General features: G+C 33.5%; 1 protein-coding gene across 3 annotated transcripts; it reads right to left on the bottom strand.

Moving 5' to 3' along the window:
* Positions 1–4568: 4568 nt before the first annotated feature.
* Positions 4569–10420, bottom strand: LOC121755089 (inorganic pyrophosphatase TTM2-like). Of its 3 annotated transcripts, none has more exons than XM_042150377.1 (13): positions 10157–10420; positions 9943–10051; positions 8866–9218; positions 8566–8680; positions 7865–8060; positions 7667–7780; positions 7274–7447; positions 6398–6592; positions 6021–6143; positions 5831–5952; positions 5534–5639; positions 5180–5449; positions 4569–5099 (listed from the first exon to the last, which is right to left on the bottom strand). In XM_042150377.1, exons 3-13 carry the CDS (start codon positions 9200–9202, stop codon positions 4878–4880), a joined length of 1974 nt encoding a protein of 657 aa, XP_042006311.1. In that variant the 5' UTR covers positions 9203–9218; positions 9943–10051; positions 10157–10420; the 3' UTR covers positions 4569–4877. The 3 variants fall into 3 exon arrangements, with proteins under 3 accessions (XP_042006311.1, XP_042006313.1, XP_042006314.1); XM_042150379.1 differs by having other exon boundaries at positions 8866–9215; XM_042150380.1 differs by having other exon boundaries at positions 10048–10051.
* Between the last annotated feature and the right edge of the window lie 2356 nt (positions 10421–12776).

Below are 12776 nucleotides of genomic sequence, written 5' to 3'. Positions count from 1 at the left end.
CCGTTCAACTACAAAATGACTAATTTTTTTAAAAAAATCACTTAAAAAAGGAAATGAAATCTCTACCATAGTCAATAGAAATACCCCACACTCAGCCCCAATCAGCAATTCCCACCTCTAGTTTTTTGGTCTTGTCAGTTTTTTTTTTTTAAATAAAAACAACTAATAACAATTATATAGAGGACATCAAGTTGTGGATGAAAACCTAATGAAAATGATGGAAGACAATCCAATGTGTACACCTTATTATCGTAGTACATAAACATTCATAGGTAAACGTGAATAATGAATTAATTGTGTAAGGTTTCGCCTAGCAAGTCCAAACAACATTATTGTTAGGATTCAATCATATTTTTAAACCACATACTCGCATCAACCTTAATAAATCAGATACAGTGTATAATCTAGTTGCTTGGATAACCTTAGTAATTGGGAGTCAATTGTTTTCTATATATGTTTCACTAGAAATAGAATTCAGAACTCATAATCTTCATGTTACTGTGTATGTGTTCGCCACTAAATAAATGAGACAAATGTAGAAATATGACCTGACTAGATAACATAATTAGAAATATCAATTAATAGTAGGATATGTAATGTAAAGCATGGAAAACTACTATGAAAACAAACATCCTCACTCAAACTTCATATAAGGCTAGAAATATATATTTTGTTAAAGGGTTGTGTTATATGGTTAACTCACTTTTAAATTGCTAACTACAACTAAATGATAAACATTATATCATTAAATCAAGGCACGAGTACCAATGCAGTGTACAAAAAAGTTAATTAGGGGTATTAGTGTCAATTAACAATAAATTAGCTATAACTAACTTTTAAAAAATATTTCAAAACTTTAAATGATTATACCTATCTCAATTTAAATTATTTTTTACAAAACATATATCAAATTAAAGATAATTATATAATGATTCTAACGGGATCTTATTTGCATATGTTCCGATGTCAAATTTTGAATTTCTATTTTTTGAATTTTCGTATTTTTTACGTATCAGTTTAATGTGAATGTAGGTATCAAAATATGTCAATATAATATAGTATAAAATATCAATGCAAAATTGTGTTGACATATTCAAGGTATCACATTGATATTTTTTATATACGGAGTACTATATTGACATTTTATCCAAAACCCTAAATTTGGTGTTTCTTCTAATCTATTAAAATTTTAAGAATAATAAAAGGAAATTACATATGACAATTTATAGATCACTAGATCTCTAGAAATCCTATGGACTTAAATTAGTTGTAGTTAGCGATTAAGAGATAGTCAGTAATTGTTCACATCCCTTCCGTTAGAAGTATAAAGAAAGTACGTAACTCTGCAGCCAATGTGATATACTCAATCTCTAATAAATTGGACTGGTAAGTAAATTAATGAAGCTATCGCGGTTTATAGTTCAACTGATTGAACTTATCCTACCCTTGTTGGAGTCATATACAGTAGGACATATGTGTACAACTAAATACATATTATAATTTTTTTTTAAATAGTGCATACTAAAAAATGATATGCTAAACATAAGAGTAAAAGGAATCATTTTAAAATTTTAAATTACAACACTCCTAATCTTTCAAGACATGAAACAGCATTTTCTTATACATTTCAAAAGTGTATATAAAATAAATTACGTTGAAAAATAAGAATATAATTTTTCTTTATAAAATGTAAGAACTATATTTAATTTGTACGAATGAATTAATTAGAACTCTACTGAATTATAATTAAACCAGTCTTCACAAAAATGACATTATATACTATCTTTTCAACTGTTCAAACACAAAATATAATTAAACGCAAAACACATGCACTAACAGTCTTCCTAATAAAAGTCAATGCAAGGAAAAATCTGACATTCAAAGTGTCTATATAAAGACTTGAACATATTTTTAACAATGAAATCACAAATTTTCATTGGCATACATATAGATCTTCACTTCACCACTGGTTGAAAAAATGCCTCAAAACATAAACCTCAAAACCATACTCAACCAAATATTTCTCATCATTTCCAGCCTGAAATGGGCTTTGGATTTTCTCCTTTTTCACTCATTCTTCCAGTCTTCCGTGCTAGGGGACGTTGAGTTGTACTATACGAAGCACGACACAGTTGGCGAATGTGCCGTCTGTTTGAGCGAAATTGAGGAGGCCGAGGAGGTTAGGGAGCTCAAATGCGGCCATATCTTCCACATGGCTTGCTTTGAGAGATGGGCTGCCTATGGCCGTCGAACTTGTCCACTTTGCAGAAACCCGCAACTCAACGACGACGAAAGAACGATTTATCAACAGGTTTTGGTGTTCAACTTCTGTGAAATTAGGGCTGGAAATAATGAAACATGGTGGCTACGTTGAAATTACTAGAGGATTTTAATTACCATATTATTCTATCAACTTATAGTATTGTTGCAATGAAGAATAAATTTGTGGGATTGTTATGTGTAGCATGTACAAGTCAAACACAGCCCGTTTTAGTAAGCTGTTCTAAAGATTGTAGTCGAGTGACACAACTTTGGTTTGAACATTGTAAAAATGTCTTTATCATCGTATGTAATATATTTACAATTATTGAAAATTGTATCATTAGGTTTGGCAATATATACAAAACTACCCCCTCTCAAAAAAATTATACTCCTACTAGACTAATCATCAATAAGAAATGGACAATTACTACATTTTCAATATTATATTGGAGTATATGTTAAACAACTAAATCAAAAGTTTTTATAGTGAAATATTACTGTGAATTTTAATGCTCAAGTAATGTTTTATCTACTCCTTTTGAGATGTTCAGAAAATTAACATTTAACAGTGTCAACAACTTAGTTTATCTCAATATTTGTAAGGACATATATCATCCACGAGTTAATCGTACCATAGATAAATAGTCATATCGCAATCACAATGTACTGTACTACATTTTGGACTGACTTAGAGCATCCTCAATAAGGTAGACTTAACCGATAGCCTAGCACTAGAACTAACCAAAAACACCTCATGTCATATCACTAGGACTAACCACAACTTGCCACATCACTAGGACTAACCACAGCACAATAATAGCCTAGCACTAGGACTAGCTGACGCCCTAGCCAATAAAACAAATTGACAAATACGATTAATTCATTTTAATTGTTGGTGTTTATCAAATATTAAAAAAATGAAGTGCAAAATATTAAGTATAAAAACAAAATTAAAAAAAAATCGGCTAGTTCGTGCTCTGTTCGCGCAATAGCAGACTAACACACGGACTAGAGAACGGTTAGGGCATGGATGAGCGCTCGTCCTACTTCGGGACGTCCGTCGCGTTAGTCCACTATTGTGGATGGACTTCCCCACGCCCTAACTGCTAATCCGTGCTCTAGTCCGCTATTATGGATGCTCTTAGAAAAACAATTCGAGATGCACAATGTAATATGCGCATATTCAAGGTACACATACAAACTAGCTAATTAATGAAGTATAGCTCATAAATTTATAAATCAATTTGATATACTATAATTATATCTATGCAAATTTGAAATATTTTAGAATTGTCAACTATAATTGAAAATGACACAGTTCAAAAAATCAATAACATTATAACATTGTATATTATACTATTAAGACTTTTAACTACTAAAAAATTGATTCCGTAATTTATCTTTGCATAAAACAGATAAAATAAAATCTTGAAAGATCTGGTATATAACATAATCTAAAAGATATGCCGTGATATTTTAAGAACTAATTTGATACTAGTATTTTTTTTATGCATGGCATAATTATTTTTTATCCAAACTCTATATTAATACTCCATATGCTATTGGCCTTTCTTTAAATGAATCTCGTGAAGTGTATACTATCTATGGCTTCCATGATGGGCTTCCATGAGATTTAGGAATCCATGGTTATCAACCAGATATAATACTACATCTATCTTTTAAAACAAATTAAAAACAGAACAAGTTTTAATGCATAATTAAAAAAATGTAAAAAAAATTATGAAAGTAGTGTTAGTGGAGACCCTTATTAGAGAGGAAGAAGTTTCCTAAAATAGAAATATTTTAATATTAACAAATGAAGCAAAATAAAAAATAGTTGTTATTTTAAAAAAGACGGAGCGTCATTCACTTTCCTTAATATTCATCTTCAAGTAATTCACTTTCTCTAAACTCTAATCAAATGAAAAATAAAAGTTAATTAAATTCCACAAATTTAAAATAAAAATATAAGTACAAAACTCTCAGGTAAAGATTCAAACAAATTAAAAACAAAGGATATAAACCTAATAAATAAGGACCAAAGACAAAAAAATTTGTAAAATATTTAATAAAACAAAAAATTGTAAAAAGACCTAATGAAATAAAATCCATTAATACAAGAATTTAATGAAACAAAAATCAGTAGACACATAAAAAATAAAATAAAATGTATTAATACAAGGATCTATATATGTATTTTATCTTTATGTGATATTCCAAAGACATAAAGGTAGTATTAATAGAATAGAAACATGAGCATCATAAGTAAAATTCAATCCGTAAAACTTCAAATTCATAGCTATAGATTTTTGGTCAATTTCACATTTTACCATTAGAATTTAGAAGAAAATGCAGAAGACCACAAAATATCCCATACAACTACAAAATTTGCTATTCCACACCCTTCAGTTATTACATAACTCAATTTATAGACCCCGGAGGCGAGATGCGCCTCCAAACGAGCCAAAAGCACCGATATCTATAGTCCCGAGAAGAAGGGTGGGCATGTGCAGATAATTCAGAGTGGGAAATCAATAAAGATCACTTTATCGAGTGACATGAACGACGAACTAAAATGTGCATGCCAAAATCGAATTAGTTCAGACGGTTTATACTCAATTCCGGGACGAAAGGCCCTTGAACAAACATATTCCCAGACCACAAACCGCCACTGAAGCCAAAATCATGACTACTTTACTTGAACTGTTACCTGTAATATCACCTCTGCTGCGCCTTCTGTCAGTACCCGGCCTCTCTCCCAGACTTTCACGCAGAAGACTGCTGAGGCTCTCCAACTGAATGATAACTTGGCGTTGCCCTCGAGCTATACTTGTAATCTGTGGAGAAAGTGGAATCGAATGTAGATTAGTATTGATAGTCGATATCAGTTGGATTTCAAAGTGAACTCAGATGGTACCTCATCAACAAAAGACGTGTCTTTTGCTAACTGAGACGAAGACAGAGAATTAGGCATCATGGATCCAGTTAGCGATCCATTCTCTAACCAAGAAATGAAGTAAGAAGTCGGAGCTGAGCCATTAAGGATTTCGGCTTGTGCTAAGTTTTGTGAACTAGGCGAAGGTTTCTTGTTAATCAACTTGGAATTTAGCTCTTCAACACGAGATGTGAAATCATCCATCCGGTCATTCAGGGTAGAAATCTGTTCTGAAAGCTGTGCCGCTGCTCCCTGAAATGTATCAACAAAAAATGAAATCAATAATATAATCTACGCAAAGTTAGCAGATTATTACTGACAAGTATCAAACAGTACCTGATTGGTTAGGGCTGCTTGTGGGTCTGCTGTCCTATCCTCAAATCTTCTGTTAATTTTGGATAAGTGTTTGTCCCTGTTTGATGTATATGAATGCGACAAGCCACTGCCAAAAGAAATCACCAGTTTGACGATTTAAAAACCGGCAACTATTTTACCGAGACAAATAACCTTAATTTAACTGTATCAGCATCATACAGAATGCCAAATATGTTGTTTATATAGCTAAAATGATCTTTCAGCTGTAAACATCAAGGAATGTGTAATGTCGGCCAATGCCTAGAATGGGAAATGTACCTCCTAAGATGTTTCGTTCTTGCTGCTGCCCTTTCTGCTGAGGCTCGAGAAAGTGCTTCTTTTGGGCTCGAGGCACAGTCTTCATCTAAGCTCAGCTTGGTCTTCAAATCATCTGGCAACGCCTGCCGAGATTTTTCAATTAGGACTACCACACTGAAGATGGCATTAATGAAGGCTAGACCATACATACCATAACCTCGTTAACAAGTTTCTCCAGCTGTATTTGTTCAATGTATGTTCTTGGAACGTATGAACCATTCAACCCTAGTTGATCTGCCACACTTTTTACAATAAAGCGGTCTCTACCTTGTACCTGTTCCAAAGATAAGAATATCTTTATTTAACTACGTAGGAAGAAACACACACGCCAGCAAATATTCGAACAGAGACAAATGGCCAAGGGTGACAATACAAACATATAGCACCTTCTGTACTTTAGTCTGAAACGTGCTCCAAAGAAGTCTTTAATACCAAAAATAAAAGTATACGGAACGAGATTCAACTAGAGAGGTAAGCTGGTAATAGAGAAGAAAGGAAGGGTATTGCATACAAAGACAAGTGCACCACCTGAAGATAATGACAATTTAACTGCTCCAGCCAATCGATCTTTACACAGACCCTTTCATCGCAAAAGACATGGCTACTACGTTTGAGAATGGATGCGATTGTGTATCCCAAAGCCATTAATCCACCGAGGAGCCGTACACTAACTTCAAACGTGATTCTTGGAGATATGACGAATGGAGAGTCAGTGACCCATTCCTGAAACGAAAATTATATCCATGTTTTAGACAATCCATAAAAATTTGTTCCTGCTGTTATAATGATTTATGAACTTTCATCATCCAATTGTTGAAGAAAACATAATAAACATATAAATCCATTAGCTGCTACATTTCCTAGCAACTATTAGACGATCATGAGATCAGACCATAAACACCTATATTGATAGAGAGATCGTGAAAGGGGATTTTCAGAACCTATACTATTTTAGTTTACGCATCTGAATCCCTGAAGGATTTTCTGGAGTTGGGGAATTAAATCATTCATCCAAAGAAGAAGCAGATGATTCAGAGAGATCAGGAACTGAAGGTTCACAATTTAAAATGTACGACAATTTATATGGATAAAGGAGTAAGCAAGTAAGCCTAAACCGTGGTTAGATCAAAAACTAACTTTAAAAGCCAAACAACAAATTACCAAAACTGATTCATAGAAAAAGAAACCAAATTCATGTTTGAATTCTGTTCTTAATGTTCTTTTAACATCCCTTTTCAGCCAGTGTAGTGCTTGCATGCAATATTGTAGCAGTTAATACAATTTACTGAGCATAGTCGATATAAATGAGTATGTGTGTTGCAAGAAAGAAAAAATAGCAAAATGCAATGGAAACATAACAATGAATACTATCTGAAATTCCATTGCAATAGCCATTGAACAGACCTCAAACATGAGATTATACTGTCCATCTTTATTGTGCATCCTCAGGTAAGATTGGCAGGTCTCTGGATCTTCACCAGGAGGTAGAAGATATATATCGTAAGTCTGTTCGGTGATTTCTGTATGATCTTTGGACATAACGGCTTTGATTTCCTCCTCGGTCACATTTTTCCTAGACTAAACAAGCATGAACCAAACAGTTATCTATGGTAACCAAAGAAAAAAACCATTACTATAATAAATCCCTCTTCTACAAAAGCATCAACTAGAGTAAATGATACAGGGTGAGATTATAAGCTCTATAAAAGAATTATTCAAAGTTTGTAGAGTTGGAATCTTTCAGGCAGAGTTAATGGAACACACTCTAAGCTCGAACTTTATAGAATCGAAGGTTACCTTAAGTATATAAGTGGGGCACTGGAATCCAGTAAACGGGTTAAATTTGTTGATAATTTTTATATGTGCAGTGCGGAGGTCAGGTTCAATAAAAGCCTTATACATTGGATACACCTGCAGAGAAGTGTAACTGAGAACTTCCAGAAAGCATATAAGATACTTAACGACACTTCTAGCTTAAGGATCAGCAATACGCACTGTTTCAGATATTTGGTGTATTATTTCTTCTGGTTCCTGTCCAGCACGTTGAATGTCTCGTAAAACTCTTTTAACAAGATCAAAGTGAACGCCACCGGTCACAGACACCCGCAGATCCAAAAAAGGGCGAAGTTTTTCACTTAAAGCATAGATGCCCTCTATAATCACAATGCGAGAGCTTGGAACTTCAACAGTCCTGTCATCAGTGTCATTTCATGAAATTAAAAGGCAATACATAGTATCATGCAATTATATAGACCCTGTCATAGATTTCCTTGTTTTTGACAAAGTGACATTTCAATTTTCGCCCATTTTAAAAGGCAATGCCGAGCACCCAGAAAAGAGACTAAAACTAGGAATCACAAGGTAAAAAGGCGTAATCACGACGGATGAGAAATAGATGCTAGTGACAAACAACAGCATAGTAGTTTAAGCTAGTCAAGGATTCCAAGATTTACTAACCTAATTGGAGTATCCTAACAACACTTTAGGATACCAGCAATTTTATTAACTGAATATTTAAATTTTGTAAAGGTCAAAAGACAATCAAGCTCGTGAATAACCAGATAAGAGAAACCATAACAAAAGAAGACTCTTAATCATAACCACGTTAAAAATGTCACAGATCAGCAATAAAGGGCGCCTTAACTAATTAGGATCAACCAAAATATGCAAGACAGTAATTCTAGGGGATTAAAGACCTGTATCCCATGCGAGAACTGGACTTGAAATCATATATTGGGACATCAACTGGCTTCCCGTCCTTGAGATCGCAAATGTTTTTCAGCAAAGTGTCGTAGTCTGTCAAGCGCGGATCTGTTTGTTTGATACAACAAAGGACCATGTAATCATTTCACATGTAGAGAATCATTTAAAGGTCAGGTATCAGCACTCATAGAAAAGTTTTATGATGTCCAGTAGAAAACTCAACATATAAGAAGAATCCCAACCAATAGCAGTGACTAGTGAGCAGAGAGTAAAATTAAACGAATGCACTCTACCATCAAAGTTTCCATCTATAATTCGACTTGCATCATTGTAGTTGTCCATTGAGATGATAGCAATGCTTGGCATAAAGTTAAGTATCTTCTCAGTAAACACAGTCTTGCCAGCTCCAGAAGGACCTGCTACTCCTATTAATACGAGTCCTTCATTTTTTTGTGCCAACAATTGGCAAGCGCGAACAACGGCGAAAAAACCTTTCTCAAAAGACAGATTATCAGGAATTGGGGAGACCTCATAGCGGTCCGAGTCCTTCCTCTTTACTAACTGAACTTGATCTTTCAAGAGCCCATGTTTACGATGAGATAATTCATCACTACAGGCATCTTTAACCATTGATACTATACTTCTTCTGAAGAGAAAAGGAAGAATATTATACAGGTTGTCCAATGGTCAGGAAACACAGAATGAAAGTACAGAACCAAACATAGGAGCATAAGTTCAAATTGAGGTAATTTAAGGATAGAAACATATCAATATTAACTTATAGCATCAGTTCTGCAAAATCGTCCACAAAAAAAATCAGTTTCATCTTTGATGAGCTGCGATTCCTTACAATGCGTAACAAATAGTTTTTCTTCATTACGTTGGGTTGGTGGTAGTCACTACTCACTAGAAAACAAGCTTCTCATGACTTTTTACTTATGCCAATATACCTCATACTTAATTAATAGCTTACACAAACACATAACCAGAAGCAGAAACAACTAGGAAGTTAATAATAAAAAGAGAAAAAACAAAATAACTCATATAGACAATATCCTAACTAGCTTCATGTCACACTCCTACTACTTAGAGCCATCAGGTGAAATTCATGTCGATTCAGCTAAACGATCAAACTATCTAGCAACCCTAAACATATGAGATAAACAATGGCAGGCAATGCACCGGAATAAACAACGAATTGGATGCAAATCTCCCTAGTACACATTACCAACTAAATCATAGCAGCATATACACATAACATCTTTTTACAAATCCCTTGCTCTTTAACTACACCAATATTCAATTAAACAACTTCAAAATATGATCAGCATTACACCAACCACTAACACAACCAGATTCAAACGAGTTACCAATTAAACAACTCTGAGAAGATAAAAGATTCCAAATTGCGGGAAATGAACAACTTCTTGATAGTAGCTTGGATCTGCAAAGTAGAACTAACCCTATAAAGTTACCTTCCTGCAACAAAAACACAAACAAAAATACCCCCAGTTTTCTTAAACACGTAGAAAAATAAACTGACTAAATCAAGAAAATAAAAAATTACATTCAAACAACACTGACCTCGTGTTCTGATTCTGTGTTTCCAGTTACAAGTGGGGTTCGGCCAGAAATAGAAACAAAATTGAAAAGGGCATTCACTGATTAATCGAAAGGTGCAATATTGCGCATGTGTGCATTCTCTTCAAGTTCCGGTTATGTATATATTCAAATCTTTCTTGAATTTGTTCGGTGAGATTTTTTCTGAAGTTATAATTTTTAAAAGAAATTCTAGTGATGCTTGGAGAATTGAAAATTCTTGGGAAAACGCCACTACTGAGAGATTGAATTTGAAGCGCTCGATTATTTTGATATTTATACTTTGTTGAAAATGGTAATTTCTCCTTTTTACTTATTCAACTTGACGTTGATTATGCAATCTCGTAACATATTTATTGCTTTATTTGTGCATTAAATTCTTAGGATTTGACACTCATATCAATGATATGTTGCACTTATCAACATTTGTGCTGAATCTTTTACTCCCTCTGCCTACTATTAATTAATCCTGTTTAACTTGACATAATTTCAAAGAATATAATGAAAAGTAGATTAAAAAAAATTAGTGTAATATGGATCTTATTTTCATATACTTCATTCATTCCATTTTAGGAGTTCCATTTTAGTTCGGCATAGATTTTAAGAAATGTAAATGAAAGTTGGTAAAAAGATAGTGGAATGTGTGTTCTACTTTTATGTTATTAATAAAATGTGAATGAAAAAAAATTAATAGAATGTGGGTCTATTATCATTTATGAAATATTTCAACCAGAACTCCTAAAATGGGACGGAGGGAGCATTAGTTTTTATAATAAATAGTGAGTGTGATAAATTAGTAGAGTGTAGAATCCATTACCAAAAGTATTAAAACGTAAAGGTGGCAATTAATTATGCACCGACAAAAAAGAAGTTGGTGTAAATTAATCATGGAGGAAGTATTTCACACGAAAAATGTAGATATTTTTACAAGGATTACAATGGTAGGTTTTTTTAACTGTGGGAGGGGAGTCTGGATTTTAAAAATTCTATTCAAATAATACAATATTTCATCTTTTCTATAATAGTGGAGTCATTTTGGTACGTTCCATAGTAGTGGAATCATTTTACTTTTAATAAAAGTGGACACATTTCTTCTCATTTACTTTACTCTCTCTTAATTTATTTACTATTCATCTCTCTACCTTTTTCATTTTCTACTTTATTTTTCATTTATTTAACCCACGTAATACAATTTTTCTTAAATCGTGTATCGAAAATAAATACCTTCACTATTATAGAACAGAGGAATTATAATAGAGAAAGAAAATTTTCACTTGGAGAACAGCTTATTCTGGGAGTTATGAAATTCAAATTAATTACGTGGTAAACTTAATCAGGTGCTTTTGAGGGAATTTATTATAGGTTTAAATTCAATCTCAATGTGCAGGGGTGTATTAACGTTAAAACGTCATTAATGTACATTATCTGTATATATAGGTTCAGTTTCCTAGATAAAATAGTACTCCCTCCGTTTTATAAAAGATGTTTCACTTTTTTTTTAGTTTGTCTCATTAAAGATGTCACATTTCCATTTATGATACAAGTTCTCTCTCACATTAATATAAAAATTATATTTTCTCTTTCCACTTCACACACAAAACAAATCTCCTAAAATCATGTGTCATCCTACAAGTGTGACATCAATCATGTGTCATCCCACAAGTGTAACATCTTTTGTGGGAAGAAGAGAGTATCAAGATACTCCCTCCGTCCCTGTAGTTTGTCTCATTTTTCCATTTTCATGTCCCATAAAATTTGTTCAATTTCACTTTTTACCATTTTTTGGTAGTGGACCTTATATTCCACTAATTCATTCTTACTCACATTTTATTATAAAATTAATATATAAAAGTAGGACCCACATTCCACTAACTTTTTTAACTCACTTTTCATTGCATTTCTTAAATCTCGTGTCGGGTTAAAGTGAGACAATATTTGTGGGGCGGAGGGAGTATAATTTAGAATTGAGTTGTGAGATTATTTTAGTTGGAGGGGATTGGCTATGACTAATCATCCCATGATTATCCATCTATGATTGAGTTGTGAGATTAAATCTCATGAACCAAGCGCACTACATATTTAATCCTGATATATAATCTTGCAAACTGAACACATCCATACCGTACTATCTTTGATAATGTACATACTTCATATATTTTACATTATATGGAATTATACATTATAGTACATTAGAGCATCTGCAACGGTGGACGGACGGCGTCCGTCCATCAGTGCCGCTGGCAAGGACAAGCTCCACCGCCGCTGCGCTCGCGCCGCTGGCACGGCGCTGCTTGATGCATCGAGCACGTCCGTGCCAGCGAGCAGCTGACGTGGCAGCACGCGATTGGGCAACGGCATAGCCGTTGACTTTGAATTTTTTTTATTAAAAATCAGTTTTTATTTTAAAAAACCGATTAAAAAAATTCCACTTCCCAAAAAAAATATATCCGTTTTTTACCGTTTTTCATCATTTTTTAAAAAAGATTATTTTTTCCCCCCCGAAAATACACATTTTCATCTATAAATACCCCCCACTTCACACCCAAAAATTCACCCCACACTACACAATTCACATCTACACTCTCTAATTTCCATTCTCATTCTC

The sequence above is a fragment of the Salvia splendens genome, chromosome 11, assembly GCF_004379255.2.
Source record: "Salvia splendens isolate huo1 chromosome 11, SspV2, whole genome shotgun sequence".
Taxonomy (NCBI): Eukaryota; Viridiplantae; Streptophyta; class Magnoliopsida; order Lamiales; family Lamiaceae; genus Salvia; species Salvia splendens.
Note: the sequence above shows the minus strand (reverse complement) of the source record. Positions and strands in the feature narration are given on the sequence as shown.

Bases quoted from the DNA above. Each gene is read 5' to 3' on its own strand.
- LOC121755089 (XM_042150377.1), bottom strand. From the start codon at position 9,202: ATGGTTAAAGATGCCTGTAGTGATGAATTATCTCATCGTAAACATGGG. The intron at 6,144-6,397 runs GTGGTGCACTTG...TCTTTGGAACAG, and splicing joins TAAATTGTCATTATCTTCAG to GTACAAGGTAGAGACCGCTT. The intron at 5,450-5,533 runs GTACTGTTTGAT...GATACATTTCAG, and splicing joins AAGCAGCCCTAACCAATCAG to GGAGCAGCGGCACAGCTTTC.